The 19,660-nt window shown below is 43.2% G+C and overlaps 1 protein-coding gene across 2 annotated transcripts; it reads left to right on the top strand.

Annotated features, from left to right (window-relative positions):
* The first annotated feature begins 597 nt into the window (after positions 1–597).
* LOC117547697 (targeting protein for Xklp2-like) lies at positions 598–18,940 on the top strand. Of its 2 annotated transcripts, none has more exons than XM_034218476.1 (17): positions 598–742; positions 1,214–1,350; positions 2,094–2,219; positions 2,502–2,628; positions 4,078–4,137; positions 4,299–4,418; positions 5,520–5,629; positions 11,213–11,361; positions 15,285–15,471; positions 15,556–15,736; positions 15,823–16,042; positions 16,116–16,208; positions 16,719–16,892; positions 16,987–17,133; positions 17,231–17,339; positions 18,178–18,344; positions 18,570–18,940. In XM_034218476.1, the coding sequence occupies exons 2-17, from the start codon at positions 1,242–1,244 to the stop codon at positions 18,678–18,680; spliced, it is 2,190 nt and encodes a 729-aa protein (XP_034074367.1). In that variant the 5' UTR covers positions 598–742; positions 1,214–1,241; the 3' UTR covers positions 18,681–18,940. The 2 variants fall into 2 exon arrangements, with proteins under 2 accessions (XP_034074367.1, XP_034074368.1); XM_034218477.1 differs by having other exon boundaries at positions 15,598–15,736.
* Positions 18,941–19,660: the final 720 nt, after the last annotated feature.

Here is a 19,660-nt window from a genome sequence, read left to right on the forward strand (position 1 = left end):
AAAAATCCACACACAAATGCAGAGAGATTCACACACAAATGCAGAGAGATTCACACAGAAAGCGTCTTTTATATAAATGTAACAACACTCAAATGTGTTTTTGATGTAACTATTTGTGTGTGGATGAGAAATATATTTGTGAAACTTTTTTACATTTATAAAATGATAAGTTTGTGTGTGTGCATTGACAAATATGTGTGTGGACGGAGACATTTGTATATAAATCCGGAATTACATTTGTGTATCCTTTTGTGTGCCTTTATTTATTTTTGAGACTGAACTGACCCCATATAGTGACGGCCATCTTGGTGACGTGTGTTGTTGTGCGAGTCTAGAGATGTAGTTCATTGAGTGTTTCACACAAAAAAATATGTGTTACTTCACAGTTTTAAGACACATTTTAATTTTTTTGATTTGCAAAATTATCTTTTAAATTGACAAACATCATATGTGTAATACGTGGCACAATTCAAACGGGATCGAAAGATAATCTTTCTCTCTCCATTGACTTCAATACATAATTTTTTCCGAAATAAGGTCCCGTGGAGGTCCCCCGGAAGAGGAGGGACTTCGCCACTCGTTGATCACGTGGTCCCACAGGAAGTGTACTTGTATGTGCCAATAGGCGGTGAGTTGATGATCCTGACGTTAGTCATTGGCTTGTTCAAAAGAAAGGTGATTTGAGCGCTAACGGCTTGAACTGCATATTCCATTTGTGTTGCTTTAGGAACGGACGTTTTCGGTAAGTTTTTTTTTTACATGTTTAGGATCAACGTTTCCTCCGTAATTGCACAAATATCTGAACGTTTACTAATTCAACCGTAGTTAATAATGTGTTAATGTATTAATTAGAGTCAGCTGATAGTTTAATACGCGTTAGAAGTTATGTTTAACTTGAGATCGCCGGTTTTCCCTCGGCCAAGCTAGCTTAACATAACGTTTCATCTCAAAAAAGGAAAACATGACTCCTAAAATGATACTCGGTAATTGTATGTCAACTTAAATAATAACAGCAAAGTACAGCTAAACTGACTTTGCTTTCCAAGTGGTGTTTCTGTTTGTTCCATTAAAAATACAAGCTACGCCATACATTGTAACGTTAAGCTATCCGCTAGTTCAAAACAAGCTAATCGACATTGGTTAGAGTTAGAGACTCTTGTACATTGGGACACTTTTATCAAAGAGTGTTCATGTTAACTGTTTTCTTCTTTAGGGGAGTTGTCGAATAACACATTGACACTATGGCGGACAGCGACTCCGGTGATCGCTACGAGTTTGATGCCCCATCGCACGTAGTGGACATGCAAATGTTAGCAGAGCAGAAGGCTGAGGGCGAGGACAAGTGGTTTGGTAAGTTTAATATCTCTGCATCTGTCTGCTATTGATCCAACTGTGAACTGTAGTAATCAGAATCAGGTTTATTGCCAAGTAGGTTTACACTTGCAAGGAATTAGCTTTGGTTGGTTATCGTGCATACAAAACACAGTAAGGGCAATGTTGTTGTAAAAAAAAGAGTTGAAAAATCAGTGCAAAACCAATTAATATCTCTTTTTTTAAATATATATATATATATACAATGTGGTCTAACAGCAATATGCACGGGATGTATTTGCAATATCTGTAATTCCTCCATAACATTTGAGTAGGTGATTGCCTCTTTAGGACATCAGTAAATTAGCCGGTTCTTTCTTTTGCCACCACACAACGTGAGGGAGGTTGATGACACCACAGATATTTTCCTTAAACATGTGGCCGAAGTGAAAAGCAGGTTCTCTCTCTGGTTAGATAATCATTTCAGACATAACAGCACATCACCACAACTTCTCCCTGAGTGCAAGTTCAGTTACACACCACTGTGAGGTTTGATCCACTTCACCATGTCTGTCTGAAAGCCCTATTACAAGTAGGAAATGACTAGCAATTAGAGGTATTTGTGATGAGTTTTAACATTTAAATAAGCCCAAATGATACAAAAATGATGACCCTGCCCATACTACAGTACAGATTGGGTTAACTGTTCTATGTTTAAATTAACCATCAAGTATCTGTAAAAGGAGACCCCCTCTTGATCTTTGACCGTCTCTTTTGTGCAGAACAACAGACCAGTGATGGCCGCCTTGTTACTCCTCTGAGGACTGACAAATCCTTCAGGAACATCCATGACCTGGACCTGCGTCGAGCCATCGTAGCCCCGCAGATCAAGGTGGACGACATCCCAGGTTCGTTTTTATTTGTCAATTTGCATTCACAACAGTTACAATGGCTTCCAATGGCTGCTCAGTCATAGCAATCAACGAGCCGATAAATAAGGAGAACATATTCTGCTCATTTTCAGGGTTATTTTTGTATTTAGTGTCTCTACTGTGACATGCTTTAATGTTCAGAAAGGGAAAACTCCAAAAGCCATAATAGGATACCCTTTCAAACTTGTGTGTAAATAGCCTGTAGATTTATGTTATCCAGTGAACACTTCCATAAGTTCTCCTTTTTTAATATTTCAGCTCCTATTCCACCCCCACCCCCATCTCCAACTCCACCTGCTAACCTGGTCACCTCCTGGGGTGCTGGGTCTCCAGCTCGCACTGGTGCGCGCTCAAAGAGGACCTCTAATCCCCCAGCACCTCGCAGGTAAAGTCACGGTTATGGTCACTATTTTTGCTACAATAAGGCTGCAACCCAGTATTTCATTAATTTAAAGCAAATAACATGTGGTACTGATTAGGGGTGCAACAACTAATCGATTAAAATCGATTACCAAATTAGTTGCCAACTAATTCAGTCGTCGATTCGTTGGTGACGTCATCACGTGTGTTTTACGCGCCGTTAAGCTCCAACGTTATTGGTCTTTTTATCGGTACTGGAGACATTTAAAAAATATATGTCATGTATTATTGCTACAAAAACATTATATCGCAGTCTTAGTGTCACCAACTCGTTTCTAATATGCAAAAAGACAAATGCGTCTATGATGTATTTTCGATCAGACGAGATCTCTCTTCCCCCGTCTGTGTGCGAGGGGGCGGGGCAGTTTACACACACGCAGCTGCTACATGCCACAGAACGCGCTCCGAGGTGTGGTTACACTTTACCCGTCTCGATGTGGACAATGCTCGTTACCAAAAGTGCAAGAGTTTAGCATGTAAGGGCGGTAACACAAGCAATTTGTCTAAACATTTAGCAAAAGTGCAGCACATTCAGACGGAGGAATGCACCGGGTTCAACCGTCTTTCTAGTAGCTCTGTAGCCCCATCCACGAGTAACGTTTCCATGTCAGGTGTTATGTATGCTAGCAGCAACACACAGAGTTAACTCAATGATACAAACATGGGTTAATGATTAGAGGAAACTGAGTTATTTAGTTTGTTAAATGTTCAGCTATTCTGTTTACAGTTCTGTCATCAGATTATTTAATACGATTTGTTAAAACACTGTTGTTTCTTTTGATGTGAAATATTATTTATTTAATTTAAATAAAAAGCAATGTTAGTTTTGTTCAAAATGTGTTTAGTTAATTTAATAATATATGTATTTTTGAATCAAGTATTCATCTTTATTGTCTTCATTGTTAGTTTCCACATGCCTAGAACAACCTCAAGCTAAATCTAAAAGTTGATAAATAAGAGCGCTTGAGAAATTGTGCAAGGCATAATAGTCGATTAATCGATTATCAAATTAGTCGTTTGTTGCAGCCCTAGTACTGATTAATATAACCCTACCCATACAGCAGGGGTGTGTGTTGTATCGTTTGTTCTGGGGCTGCATGATTTGGGGGGGGGAAACAAATTGGAAAGGTTTTGCGGCATTATTCTCATTACTGTTGAAACTCGTATTAACATGATTCGATTTATTTGAATGTTTCAACCTGCATGATGTCTGTGGCATCTTAGTTTGAAGCTTTCGCGGGAACCTTAGGAGTGCAGCTGGAAATATTAGGACTATATGCAGGGTTCTGTAAAAAAAAGTTTCTATTGAGTTGCATTGTGGGAAATGTAGTATTTTTTGTTTTCTAGACACTTGCCTTTTACTTGAGATTAATTGTGTGATTGCATACATTTCTAATTGATTTATTCATTTTAGGGTTTTAAAGCGTAAAGAGGCGTCCAGTGGTCCCGCTCCACCCTTAAAGAAGCACAAAAAGTAAGTGACATCTGACCTTTTTTATTTCTATCCCTTTACCCCACAGCTGACTGATGTTCCAGTATTAACAGACACAATGTTCCCCATTAGAGACCCAGTCAACTTCGTTCCCTTGTTAAACTTTTCTCCTTCACGTTTTCTTCTTCAATTCTTTGTTGTAGAACTCCTGAACCCCGAAAGTCCAGCAGTGTGCTCCGCCGCAGTAAATGCCCGCAGAACAGCAGGACGGCGCCTAAGAGCCAGGCAGCAGCTTCAGCTACTTCAAACACTTCAAACACAGAGTAGGTCTTCTATCGGGGAAAGCCTCCTTCCGCTGTTTCTGTCTTGTGATTGCATTATTCAAAGATGAGTTATAGCCTCCGGCTTCTCGCCAAATTGTCATCAAAGGTAACGTTCCCACTAGTGGTGCACGATAATTACCGGCCCGATAATTATCGGCCCGATATTAGGAATTATGATGTCATCCCGATAAACCCGATAACAGTATTAATAGCCCCGATAATATACAATATATTTTTTGGGTGAAAAAAATACTGCGGTGTGGGTGGATTGGGATGAGGGGCGCTTGTTTTTCACTCGGCTCCTCCCGTTTTGCCAGTACTGTGGTATTAGTGGTTTAGGAAGAGGGGAGTTTTTCACAAATCCAGCGCTCCCTAACTCATGCCTGGCTGTGACGTAAATGGTGTGCGGCCGTGAAGCCAGGACAGTAAACAAACATGTCGCCGGTAGTATGGGACTATTTCAAAGTTTCAGAGTTAGATAGTTCGCTTGCTATTTGTATTAACAAATGCAATGCAGAAGTTCCACGAGGAGGGAAAAAGGCAACGAGCTATAATACTTCCAACCTGATTAGTCACCTGAAACATCGCCATCGCTACGATGGTGTGTTAAAAGCGTACGAAGACGCCTGCTCTGCTAAACTAGCGGCGAATCCAAAGCCAGCTGCAAAGGCACCGGGGCTTTTACCTATCGACGAGACTTTTGAAAAAGGCAAGAACTTTATTTGGGAAAATAAATATGGTCACTTTGAAGAGTCAAAACGGTTCTTGGCTTTGTTTTGTTCATAGTAGCAATGCTCATGTCATTTGCTCACTACTAGTCTTTTTTTTACCACCAGGTGTGCAAAAACTACAGGTAAATTTAATATATATATATATATATATTATATTATTATCGGTATCGGTCTTGAGAAGCAGGAAGTTATCGGTATCGGTTTCAAAAAACCAATATCGTGCATCCCTAGTTCCTACACATTGTTATATTCCATGTCGGTAAGCCAAAGTGTGTAGCGCTTTGAATGGGAAAGTTCCACTTTACATGAGGCTGAGATGGAAAGCAGGTTAAAGCTAAGTTTTTGCTGATGACTGACGTGTTCCAAACAGGCCATCTAGCTCTGAAGACCAAGAGATGGAGCGCATCAGGACCCTGCAGAATGAAGTGGCTCTGCATCGGAAGCAGAACGAGGCCAGCTACAAAGCGGCTCTGGCTGGCAGTGAGTGAATTTACCAGACTTAACAAATGCTAATGTACTTGCTAACTGTTTGGTACCATTTAAATGTGTCCGTGACGTCACCCATAGGATTCTGCAGAGTTGCCGTGAAGCCCTTAGTAGGCGGAGTCGGCCACTAACGGCTTGACAGCAACGTCAGAGTCTAATCCTCTGAGGCAGCCGGTCCCGCCTCGGCTCCGCCTCTTTGCCCTTATTTGGAGCAGGCGGGACCTGCTGCCTCAGAACTGGAAGTAAACAGAGCTAGCTCAGGCTAAGAAGCTAAGCGAACATGAAATACATGCATACCAAGTTACTGCTAACAGTTTAGTTCCCCTATATAAACGTTACATTCATCTGCAAGAGAATTAGCTATATTTTGTTATTCTTAATGCTCGTCATTCACACGTTAAGAAAAGAAGTACCGATACATAGCAGAACAATTGTGGCGATGTTCAGCTTAATAAGCCTTGTTCAACATTTATTTAGCTAATACTACAGCAGGCGAACCAAGTCTGCGTTTCGCTCTGGTTTTGCTGCATTCCTTGATCTCCAGTTATAACGACGGACTCCACCGCCCGGATATGTATGCATAAAGGGTTACGTCCTTAGCTGGCTAATAAGTAACAAGCTAAGCTACCAAGCACACAAACACCTGCGAACGGGGTTAACATGTATAATATTATCATTTTAGACTTCTTGAAAGTTCTGTTAGTACATTCAAGCGCACGGCACGACATTTTAATTGTCTGGTATTTGTAACAATATTCCCTAAAAGGCACAATCACCACGAAGACGGCTAAAGCTAAAGGGTCAAGTACAGTACTATGACTAACTAACGTTGTAGCCTCTATGGTTGTAGCCTAGCAGAGTGGACAAGTTGCTGTTAGCTGACAGTGAGGCATGTACATGTCCATCAAAGTGACCACGCCCTAATTTATGCAAAAACTTTAAGACCTAATATAAATAAAAGGGTCATGTTAGAAAACAATTCACTCACAGATCCATAATCATGAAGGTGGAATCTAACTATATCGATAATAAAATGTATGGAGCCAGGGGTAGAAACATGTTTTTTTCTGCTGTAAAGTTGGCCATTTTAACACGGGGGTCTATGGAAATTGCTCCTTTCTGCAGCCAGTCCATAGCAGCCCATGTATGTGTGTGGCACTTCCGTATTGGCGTCCCGGCTGTTCCCCAGAGTTTGCCGCTTGTGTGAAAGCCGCATCATCTGTGGTCGACTTTCCTGAAGTACTCCCCCGTTGATAGAAATCAACACGTAATGAATTAAGACCCCACGGTTTGATGATTGATAGGTGCTCTCTTTCATTTTGCCACACAGAACATTTTTACAATCCATCCATCCATCCATCTTCTTCCGCTTATCCGTGGTCGGGTCGCGGGGGTAGCAGTTCCAGCAGAGAGCCCCAAACTTTCTTTTCCCTGGCGACATCAACCAGCTCTGACTGGGGGATCCCAAGGCGCTCCCAGGCCAGCGAAGAGATATAATCCCTCCACCTGGTCCTAGGTCTACCCCTTGGTCTCTTCCCAGCTGGACGTGCCTGGAACACCTCCCTAGGGAGGCGCCCAGGTGGCATCCTAACTAGGTGCCCGAACCACCTCAACTGGCTCCTTTCGACGCGAAGGAGGAGCGGCTCAACTCCGAGTCCCTCCCTGATGACCGAACTTCTCACCTTATCCCTAAGGGAGACACCAGCCACCCTGCGGAGAAAACCCATCTCGGCCGCTTGTATCCGCGATCTCGTTCTTTCGGTCATGACCCATCCTTCATGACCATAGGTGAGGGTAGGAACGAAAATGGCCCGGTAGACAGAGAGCTTTGCCTTCTGGCTCAGCTCCCTTTTCGTCACAACGGTGCGGTAAAGCGACTGCAGTACCGCTCCCGCTGCTCCGATTCTCCGGCCCATCTCACGCTCCATTGTTCCCTCACTCGAGAACAAGACCCCGAGATACTTGAACTCCTTCACTTGGGGTAAGGACTCATTCCCTACTTGAAGTGGACAGTCCATCGGTTTCCTGCTGAGAACCATGGCCTCAGATTTGGAGGTGCTGATCCTCATCCCAGCCGCTTCACACTCGGTTGCGAACCGATCCAGTGAGTGCTGAAGGTCGCAGACCGATGAAGCCATTAGAACCACATCATCTGCAAAAAGCAGTGGTGCAATCCTTAGTCCACCGAACTGCAGACCCCCTCCCCCATGACTACGCCTCGAAATCCGATCCATGTATATTACAAACAGGATTGGTGACAAAGCGCAGCCCTGGCGGAGGCCAACCCTCACCGGAAATGGGTCCGACTTACTGCCGAGGACCCGGACACAGCTCTCGCTTTGGGAGTACAGAGATTGGATGGCCCTGAGTAGAGACCCCCTCACCCCATACTCCCGCAGCACTTCCCACAGTAACTCCCTGGGAACTCGGTCATACGCCTTCTCCAAGTCTACAAAACACATGTAGACCGGATAAGCGTATTCCCAGGCCCCCTCCAGGATCCTTGCGAGAGTAAAAAGCTGATCCGTCGTTCCACGACCAGGACGGAATCCGCATTGTTCCTCCTCAATCTGAGGTTCGACAATCGGCCTGACCCTCCTTTCGAGTACCTTAGAGTAAACTTTCCCGGGGAGGCTGAGTAGTGTGATGCCTCTGTAATTGGCACACACCCTCTGATCCCCCTTTTTAAAAAGGGGGACCACCACCCCGGTCTGCCACTCCTTCGGTACTGTTTCCGACTTCCACGCAACGTTGATGAGACGTGTCAACCATGACAGTCCCTCAACACCCAGAGCCTTCAGCATTTCCGGGCGGATCTCATCCACCCCCGGGGCTTTGCCACTGTGGAGTTGTTTGACGACCTCAGTGACCTCCCCCCGGGAGATTGGTGTTGATCCCCCGTCATACTCCAGCTCTGCCTCTAACATAGAGGGCGGAGTTGTCGGGTTCAGGAGTTCCTCAAAGTGTTCCTTCCAACGCCCTAACACTCCATCAGTTGAGGTCAACAACGTCCCATCCTTACTGTACACAGCTTGGATGGTTCCCTGCTTCCCCCTCCTGAGGTGTCGGACAGTTTTCCAGAACAACTTTGGTGCCGCCCGAAAGTCCTTCTCCTTGTCTTCTCCGAACTTCTCCCACACCCGCTGCTTTGCCTCGGCCACGGATGAGGCTGCTGCCCTTCAGGCCTGTCGGTACCTTGCAACTGCCTCGGGAGTCCCCCGGGATAACAAATCCCTGAAGGCCTCCTTCTTCAGTCGGACGGCTTCCCTGACCACCGGTGTCCACCAGGAGGTTCGAGGGTTACCGCCCCTTGAGGCACCTAGGACCTTGAGACCACAGCTCCCCGCCGCGGCTTCGGCAATAGAGGCTTTGAACACCGACCACTCTGGTTCAATGTCCCCAACCTCCACAGGAATGCCCGAAAAGCTCCGCCGGAGGTGTGAGTTGAAGGCCTCCTGAACTTGGGCCTCCTCCAGACGTTCCCAGTTCACCCGAACTACACGTTTGGGCTTACCAGGTCTATCCAGAGGCTTCCCCCGCCACTCGACCCAACTCACCACCAGATGGTGATCAGTTGACAACTCCGCCCTTCTCTTTACCCGAGTGTCCAAAACATACGGCCTCAGGTCCGATGATACGATAACGAAATCGATCATGGACCTTCTGCCTAGGGTGCTCTGGTACCACGTACACTTATGAGCATCCTTATGTTCGAACATGGTGTTTGTTATGGCCAATCCATGACTAGCACAGAAGTCCAGTAACAAACCACCACTCCGGTTCAGATCAGGGGGGCCGTTCCTCCCAATCACGCCCCTCCAAGTGTCTCCATCATTGCCCACATGTGCGTTGAAGTCTCCCAGCAAGATTAAAGAGTCCCCTTCAGGAGCCCCATACAGGACTCTTTCCAGGGTCTCCAAGAAGGCCGTATACTCTGAACTGCTGTTGGGTGCATAAGCACACACAACAGTCAGAGTTTTCCCCCCCATAACCCGCAGGCGTAGGGAGGCGACCCTCTCGTCCACTGGGGTAAACTCCAACAACGAAGCACCAGACGCTCGCCGACGAGTCCTCCTTCTGGGCCTGGCTCCAGAAGGGGACCCCGGGCTTCCTCCGGGCCGGGTATCCTCACTTCTTAGTTTTTCTTCCATGAGGTCTTTTGAACCAATCTTAGTCTGGCCCCTTGCCTGAGACCAATTTGCCATGGGAGACCCTACCAGGAACACAAGGTTCCAGACAACACAGCCCCCAGGTTCATCAGGGCACACAAACCTCTCTACCACGGTAAGGTGCTGGTTCTTCAGAGAGGTTTTTACAATAAACATGTTAAATGGATATATCCGCCTTCTTTCATTTATCTTTCCATTCCCACAACAATATACATAAAGAAATGACATATTTTGGACATAGTTCGAATGGTGATTAATCATGATTAATTAATTTTTAAGCTGTGATTAATCTGATTAAAAATGTTAATCGTTTGACAGCCCTATTTTTAAATAATTAAGATACTATACAGTTATACATCAATTTAATAATGAAAATGTGACACAAAAGAATGTTCAAATGCTTTACAATAAGTAATTAACACAATTATTTGAAACTTAAGTGGTAGTAAACTTGTCCACCCTTAATTGCTGGTATACAAAATACCAGTAGTGCAGCTGTTGTTCTTCACAGATCCACAAATGAATTGAATTGAGCAAGTCACTAATTTCGTCATCCGTTGTTTCCCTTTCAAATTTGGGTTTTGCTGACCCCCACCATAGATCCATTGGCCCTTCAGCAATGGATTGGCCAGACTAATACATTTCTAATGTTAAATAAATGAAAACCATTCACAGTTAAGAATTAGATATTAATTAGTAATGCTGTAACATATTTATTAATATTTCTAACTATATTTAAAATGTTTTACCTTTTTATAGAAGTGATTATATTGTATGCCAATATTTTCCTATGGTAAAGTTTCGTTTAGCATTTTGGTCGTAATAAGATCGGGACTCTTATTTTGAAGGAACTTTAACCGGAAGTGAATGCACAACGGAGCAGAATGTACTTATATATTTCGCCTGCCAAGACTTTACACATTTCCTCTTTGCTTTTCGTTCGGGTTCACCTTGCGCTTTATCAGTTGAATCACTTTGAACATTCGTTCAGATGTTGACGGGTTGGCCGAACTTTTTACCCCACAGTCAAACAACTTAATTTGCTTCGCCATTTTTTGTAAAACAAACACACGGCGCACGAGAGTAAACGTGCATCGCTTTCTGGCTCCGTAATCACACCAATGCACGTGCCACTTAAGTATCAGGTTCCTACTGGTCACAACAATAATTAAATATCACTCTTAATACAACAAATAATGAACATTTATCTATTTTGGGGTGCACATTTAGCTGTTTGCTGTGCTTATTTCTTCATGTTAAAAAGTGGTTGCCACTGATGGCAACCAAAGGCCAAGAAGTGGTAGACATTTTTTCTGAATGGTTGCCAATGGCAACCTGGCAACCGTTGCTGTCGAGCCCTGGGATCTGAAAGTTGTAAAAGGAAGTCTGGGACTCTTTTTTATTTCAGACCCACCACCAAAGAAGATGGTCCTGTCGGCGACGGTGCCCCAAGAGTTCCACTTCAACACAAACTCTCGTCACAAGGCAAGCACTTCATCCTGCAGCGCACAGAAGGAAGTCGACTTTATCAGCCAGCTGCGCAAACCCTGCTCCCCTGTGAGTACTTCCTGTGTTCTGAAACCTTTTAAAGTTTTAGGGGCTGCTTATGGTTGACTTCAGACGGGTTAAATGTCTGGGGACCCTCTGTACAAACTGCTGCTTTAGTTAACCCTCCTGTCGTGTCCGGGCCAAATCTGACCGTTTCACTACTTTCATCAATCACACATATTGTGTTTTAAATGTGATTGCTTCAAGGCCTTATGATATCCTACACAGTATTCATTTGAACATATTCAATTGCTGCTGAACTTTGAGTGGTTTAGTGTTCTCAGGCATACATGAGCGCCATAGGAAATGAATGGGTAACCCTAGATTATGTTCATCAATCAGATAGTAGACACCCACAAATCAACAAAATGTTCATTTAGAAATACATTTCAGTGTCTATTCTTTGTATATTCTGCTCTATCGTGTAAACCATTGTTTCTCTAAAGCGGGGTCTCCAACACGTTGATCGCAAGCTACCGGTAGCTCGCAAGCCCTCAATAGGCGCTTTCACACCGCAGTACTTTTCCCACAGAGGTTCATCAGAAATGGGAACCTTTTCCTCCCATGAAAGTGCCTGCTCTCTAGCAGGGTCTGAGAAGGGGGTGAAAAGGTTCTCATGAACTAAGTTCTAGTTCCGGATTTCTTTTGTAACGCACATTTTCCGAACTATACTGGGAAAAGTACTCCGTGTGAAAGCGCCTAATGTTAAAATGTGCTAAATATATACACTGCAAGAACAAAAAGGAGTAAAAGTAGCTCAGGACTTGTTTTATTTTTTGAAAGTAGCTCTCATCCTAAAAAAGGTTGGAGACCCCTGCTCTAAAGGGTGTTCAATAGAATTTGGTGATTAATGATGTTAATTATTGACTTGTTAACCTCTTAAGCCCCAAGCCTGTTTTTCAGGTTTCAGGCTCGAAAATGACATGCCCAAAACAAAGGACTATAACTTAACTTCTAAAAGGGTTATATGAATAATTTCTTTTATCAAAGCAAGGTCACATCTGTGAGTTGGATGTAGAAGTGTCAGAATCAATAAAGATGTTTCAGTGTCAGAGTAAATCCAGATGGAACATAGTCAAAAAGTGTACATTTTTGTCTCCGCCCAAATAAAACCCATTACTTATAGTGAAAACCACCCTTGAATGATGGGTTAGTAGCCTAAAAGCTTTAGGAATCCAAAGTATAACATATAATAAGTACCCTGTATCAAGATTGAGGCAAAACAAGTGAGAATTGACCTTTTTAGAGAGATTTAGCAAAAAAAAGTCCAAGCGGACTAAGCTTTGGGCACATTTGGGTACATTTGGTTCCATCAGTGCCATTTAACCTTTTTCAGGTACCAGACTGTAAAAATCATTGTACAACATTTAATTATCACTATAGGTATTCATTCCATAAAAAAAAAAAAAAAAATTGTTAAAAAAATAAATAAAAATTAAGTGGGTGTGTGTGTGGAGTGTGTGGTGTGTGTGGGAAGTTCCCTCTTTGCATGAGATGCATGTTACTTGCACAATAAAAATGAGGAAACTTAGGACGCATTTGACTCCAACTGGAGCAGATTTATTAAAAAAAATTAGCAACACACTATACAACAAGCATTTTTTGGGTAAAAAAAAACTTTATACAAGCCCTGAATGTTACAGTATTACTCCAGTAAGTCATGCCATGCCCTGTAAAAGTTATGTTTGGTAGTGAAGCACAGAGGGACCTGACACTTCCTGCAGTACACAGGTGTCTTCACCCTTCAGTTGCCAGCATCAGAGCACCTCCTGCAGTACCTCCTGACCTTGGTGGCATCTTCCCCATAATACTCGGGCATCCAGAAGCCATATCCTCATCGCCTTCCTCACTGTGAAAACAAATGTGGAAAAAACAAATAGATTAATTCTCTGGCTTGTACTTTCAAAAATGTAACTCAAATCAGAAATAATTTCTCTACAACAACAGCAGAACATCAATTTTGAGTGTGTGAAATAACATTATATCACTCAAAATGTATACCGTGTAAATTATGTGAGACAGGGTTCATATAATCTGTTCAATATTTAATATTAATATTCTGTCTGTCATATATATGTGTGTGTGTATATGTATGTATGTATGTATGTATGTATATATATGTATGTATGTATATATATGTATGTATATATGTATGTATGTATATATATATATGTATATATATATGTGTGTATATATATATATGTATATATATGTGTGTATGTATATATATGTATATGTATATATATATATATGTGTGTATGTATATATATATGTATATATATATATGTGTGTATGTATATATGTGTATGTGTATATATATATATATACGTGTGTATGTATATATATATATATATATATATATATATATATATAGTTGTAAGTCACTTTGGATAAAAGCGTCAGCTAAATGAAATGTAATACCGTGTTAAATTCAACATGTATATGTCTTGTTTATTTCAACAACAAGAACAAGAAACGGCATCCATCTTCTTTGTTGTTGTTGAGTGTGTGTGAAAGAACATTATATCACAAGATGGATGCCGTCGTGTTATTGTCACGTGTGTGAAATTACTATAGATGAATACACTCTTACACCAAATAAATAACAAAAAGATAAAAAACAGATGAATACTCTTACACCAAATAAATAAGTAATAGATACAAACAGAGAGAATCCATACCTTTCCGGTGACGGAGGTTCATAATCAGAGTCATTACTGTCCCCTTTGTGCGTGACGAGATCACTATCTTCCGACGGAGAGTCCTGAAATACGATGTCCAATGCCTCCTCGACGGACAAAAAAGTCTTCTTTCTGGCTGCCATTGCTACGATGAAGACAAAGAAAACAAATCCTGCTGTTTCGCTGATCGATCTGCCGTTCTCTGCTCTCCTGTCGCCGCGGGACATGCTATGCTACGCTATAGCCTAGTATGCAGCGTACAAAGACTGGGTCGTGCGTAAATCAGCTGATACAGCCTTTATTTATCCTTACACAAACTCCTATCTCTGGAACCCATTGGTCGATTTGGGTGATTGACACCTTTTTTGAATCGTTAGAGCCAATCGAATCGAGTAGCAGTTTCAAATTACGTAAATACGTCATGCCTGCGGAGGGGGAGCTATGCGTAAAAAGCAGCTCCCGCAGCTGAATCCACGGACTGTTAATCGTTGGACCTGTTCTTCTGCCGTGAATGAAAGGATTGATTCTCAGTAATCATTTTAAAGTGACAAGAGACATTGGATTAACCCTGAGCAGCGTTTTTATTCCTTTGAACACAACTTTTGATCACAAAACAGCCAAGGTAAGACCTAATTATTGTCAGGGATTTGAAAACTGATATTGTTTACTTGCTATGTTGTGGCTGCCAGCTCGGTTAATGTTGTGCCTGTAGTGATGGGGTGTACACCCATGGAATCTGTGGAATCTCAGCTTTCAGAAAATGTGTTGTTTGTGCGGAAAGGATGAATTATAAATGATCGTTTTTGTGAGTTATGAGCAGACATAGCAATTGCCCGTTTTTGACATGGGCTCATTTAGAGGCTTCTTGTGAGACTTCTTTTTCGAAAAAAAAAATTGTTTTCGTATAGTCAGTAAGCCAAGTTTCCTCCGGTCAGATGGGTATGAAATATTAATAGTTTCATGAATGACACTTCAGATATAGCACTGTTGCTACATATATAGCATTTTCGGACCCGAGCTCGGGTCCGTGGGGCTTAAGAGGTTAAATGTCTGCTCATAAAGCGTGCTACTACAGTACTTTCACTCAAACTGCTTCTTTAGTGAAATATTGCTGGATAGAAACACATTTATAAAAACCTGGCTTCATTCCGTTTAAAAATAAGCAAAAGCATCCTGATTTTGTTGCATGGCCAAACGTATCGAAGGTCACGCCAGATGAATAATGCCCTTCTTCCCCTTTTATTTCTCCAGACAAAGGCTCTGAAATGCAGCACCGTGCCCAAACCCTTCAACCTGTACACAGGCAAGAAGAAGGACGCAGAGGGGCCGGACGCAGAGGGGCCGGAGGCCTATGTGCCCATGGCGCAGCAGATCCAGCAGTTCCAGAATCGAACCCCCGATCGCTACCATCTGCGCAGTCGCAAGAGTATAAACAAAGGTGTGTTTGGAGCCAGATTGGTTGTAAACATTACATTTAGCTGACGCTTTTATCCAAAAAAATAAAGGTGTGTGTTCTATGCAGAGGGGGTTGAAGGGCCACTTACTGACATCCCGTGTTCTTCAGGACCCTCGGGGGTGAAGGGGGATAAGCTGAAACTCACCCAGTCACACACCCCTCACTTGATGACCCACCGGAGGAACCGCCCCACCGTCACCAAGAGCAGCGCTGAGCTGGAGGAGGAAGAGCTGGAGAAACAGCAGAAGTAAGAGCCCTCTTCTCTTGCCCATAGTCCTGTCAAAGACTCAGGTGTTAATACGTCCAGGGTTATTCAACTGTCTCTTTAATCAGGTTTAAAATCATCGCCTTGGAGCTGAACCGGAAGATCCTGGAGAGCGCAGAGTGCCTGAAGAGACCCCCAGTGAAGGAGTCCACAGTGCCTGAAGGCTTCCAGCTGCAGATTGACAAGAGGCTGCATGAGAGGCAGACCAAGAGGCCCCAGGAGGCCGAGGAGAAGCATCCCAGCTTCAGAGCCCAGCCGCTGCCCAGAAAGATCCTGGAGGGAGTCGTGGTGAGTCCCAGTGCTTTAGCTTTGAGATTGTTTCCATGAGCATGTCACACCAACACTTTCACTTTGATGACAGGGTCTGCCAGACAAGAAGGTTCTGCAACCGACGGTGCCAGAGTCTCCAGCCTTCATCCTGAAGAAAAGGGTCCGTGTGGAGAAGGTGGAGGAGGTGAGGACACATCTGTCTTCCCATCAACTGTGCAACTTTGGTCCTACATAGTATACAGTATAAATAATCAGCCAAATCTGTGTTGCATCTTTTTAAGCCAGCTTTATTCTGACTTGTTACCACAAGTTTTGCTCTTCTTTTTGGAAATGTATGGTTAATATACCTAATTTACACAAAAAGAAACCTCATTTCGGAGCTAAAAAAGGCCAAAACCTTAAAGGTCCCATGTCATGGGACACACACACACAGACTCCCAGCCTCGCCTTGTCCCGCCGTCTCAGGGAGGAGAAATCGGCGGAGAGGAAGCATGACATGGGACCTTTAAATTATTTTACAAACAAAAAGACCGCAGATGCAAAGTGAAAGTGATCATAATTATTTTTTCTTTATTAAAATGTAGTATAGAACAAACCTTTTATCCAGAAATAAAAACCTTTGGAAACGGGTCAAACAGGAAGTTTATACCAAGACTTCTCTTTCAACGTAACCAAACGTTTCTCTTTCTGCCAGGTAAAGCAGCCCTCGCCCATCAAGGCCCCCCCAGTGCCTCACTTTGGGCTCCCCTTCCTGCCCCAGCTGCAGGAGAACCACCACGTGGAGGTGTGTCCGTTCTCCTTCGAAGAGCGGGACCGAGAGAGGAGGGCCCTGAAGGAGAAAAAGCTGGAGGAGAAGCGCAATGAAGAGGTGGGGGTCTGCTACCACACCCTGTGTCCTCTGACCCCCAGAATGAAGACTCAACAGTTAAACCTCTTCCTCCTGTCTCCTTGAACCTTCCCAGGTGCCTCACTTCAAGGCCCAGCCGCTGCCCGCCTTTGACGCCGTGCTCCTCCCCGAGAAGAAGAGGCTGGAGCCCACCAAGCCCGAGCCCTTCAAGCTGCTGCTGGACGAGCGGGGGGCCGTGAAGAGCAGTCGCACAGAGCAGATGGTACCATTACTTCCACATTTTCATCCTCAATCATGGCCATCTTTTACTTGAATTTAAGATCTACAACTTTTTTTTCTTTCTTTTGTTCTTCTTGTAGGCCAAAGAGGAGCAGAAGCGTGAGGAGGCTGCAGTATTCAAAGCCAGGCCCAACACTGTCACTCATAAAGAGCCTTTCCAGCCTAAAAAAGGCCTGCGGGCTCCAGTGGGTAAGTCGAAACACCCCTGCACTCAGGATGTAGGCATCTAAGCCTGCCATTGGCTGCATATCTCTTCTGGAAGCAGAATGATGTGGAGCCAGTCGCTCACGAAATGTGACACTGAACTGAATCTAAACGGGTTCTGCACTCACATGATGCTCAATAAAAGGTCTCTTGCGCTGGTGTTGCCGTTGTGTTCCTAAACAGAGAGCGGTGCTGCCAGGCAAGGCTCAAGATTGTCGGATGGCTGCATGTAGGGGCGCAAGCTAGAATAAAACTGCACTGATTTCACCGCAAGGCTCTGCGTAGAATGCGACTACACATTATATAACCGGAACGCTCCAGAACATTAGCTGCGCTGTAGATTGGCATATTATTTATTATTCACCATACTTCCAATGACCACCTGTTTGTTCTATATTAGCAGTTTTGAACCCCAGTATTCACCAATGTAATGTTGTATCGGGTATAATCAATATATACTCGAGTTGTCATATCAGACTATCATCAGATAGACCTGTAAAAAAGGTACCCCCATAATATATGGCCTGGTACCCCTTCTAATAATAACATTGCCTTCAAAAACAATCTGGATACTTTGAAGGTCTTTTTATTTCATAATTGTGTTTTAGTAGCCGTCATTGTGACATGTGATGACGAATATGGAGAACAAAACCAATATTGAAAAGCTAAGAATCTCCTCTTTACAACGGTGTCTACGAGTCCAAATGTTGTTTGGGGGGTAGGTGTGACTGATTTTGATAAAGCAGGTCACATATAACCCTCCTTGGGAGTGCTCTGAAGTATGAAGCGGTTCTCATCATGTCACTCATGATTCTTCTTCCAGTCGTGGAGGCCTTTGCGCTGTCGACCGAGAGGCGGGCCCACGAGCGCCAGGAGTTTGAGCGTCTGGCCAATGACAAGGAGGCTCTCAGGATGCTGATGGAGGAGCAGCAGAGACAAGAGGTGGAGCAGAGGGAGAAGGACGACGTCACCAAGATGCGGAATGACCAGGTCCCTGCAAAATGATTATACTATTTGTTTGTTCTGATATTTTCAACATAATTCACTCTTTTTTTGCACATCTCCAACTTGTCTTTTCCACAATATGTACAACATACTACGTTGTTTTTTGCTTTGTTTTTTTGACCTGCTATATCAACAGTTTTTTTCCTGATACTTTAGAAATATTTTCCTGATTCCCATGTGGGACTCATACCTGGTGTTCTCTTCCTGCAGGTTCACGCTGCTCAGCCCATCAGACACTACAAACCTGTGGCCGTGAAGAAGAGTGATGTCCCCCTCACCATCCCCCACTCCCCAAACTTCTCTGACCGCTTCCGCCTGTGATCAGGACTCACTCTTTATTTAACCACTTCAGACATTGTTGAACGTTTCCCATTAGTGTGGCACGCTGGATGTGTTTGAGATGCCAGGAGCTGCCTTTACTGTCTTGTTATCTGTTTAGCTTTAGCCACCTGCTGTACATTAACACTTTTCTATCAGTGCTTTCATGTCTTGCCCACACTATCATTCCAAGCAGCATATTCTATCCTTTTGCTTCTTTTATATACTGCTTTTAATCAATAAAGTGTAAGAATTCCAAATAACCACTGGCTACTTTTCAACATCTTCAGTGTTTCACTTGGAAACCCAGACTTTGCAATGGTTAAAATGTTTATTGAGTTTATTTGATAAAACGTTCAGTTTGTTCGTGGTGATTCAGCCAGGAGAATATGCAAGGATACAGAAAAGGCATTCTGTTTGGAGTTTGACTTTTTCTGGTTATTTTCATTCTTTTGAGTTTTGTGCACCAGACTTTTTAATTAGTATATAAACTGGCATGAAGGTATAATATGACTGAATTTCAACTTAACATTAAAAGGAAACTACAAAGGACATCAACAGATTTTAAAGTTCTGTCAAAGATGGTGTTGCAGAATCCATAGGCTTGAGCACCTTTTCAGTGATATGACAGCCATGCCACATTTAACAATAGTTTGGAGTCAGATGAAAGCACTTTTAGAATGTAATGTCTTAATGCTGTTACAGATAACGACACTTATTTTGCTCAGGATTTGGTGGAGACTAACATAACAATAATAACAAATGCTAATTTTATGATGCTTCAAATAGAGATGCAGCTCACAAAATGTAAGTTGTATCTAGGAGTCAATTAAAAGTGTTCTCCACGGCTGACAATTCACTCCATCTGACAAAATACTCCTGACTTTAAGACAGGCTCATGTTAGCTGAACATGATGGGGGTGCCTATGCTATATTTTCAAACTGAACTGCTAGATTTGCTTCATCTGTTTCTCTGCTGTCAG

The sequence above is a fragment of the Gymnodraco acuticeps genome, unplaced genomic scaffold, assembly GCF_902827175.1.
Source record: "Gymnodraco acuticeps unplaced genomic scaffold, fGymAcu1.1, whole genome shotgun sequence".
NCBI lineage: Eukaryota > Metazoa > Chordata > Actinopteri > Perciformes > Bathydraconidae > Gymnodraco > Gymnodraco acuticeps.

Bases quoted from the DNA above. Each gene is read 5' to 3' on its own strand.
- LOC117547697 (XM_034218476.1), top strand. From the start codon at position 1,242: ATGGCGGACAGCGACTCCGGTGATCGCTACGAGTTTGATGCCCCATCG. The intron at 11,362-15,284 runs GTGAGTACTTCC...TTATTTCTCCAG, and splicing joins TGCGCAAACCCTGCTCCCCT to ACAAAGGCTCTGAAATGCAG. The intron at 18,345-18,569 runs GTCCCTGCAAAA...CTCTTCCTGCAG, and splicing joins CCAAGATGCGGAATGACCAG to GTTCACGCTGCTCAGCCCAT.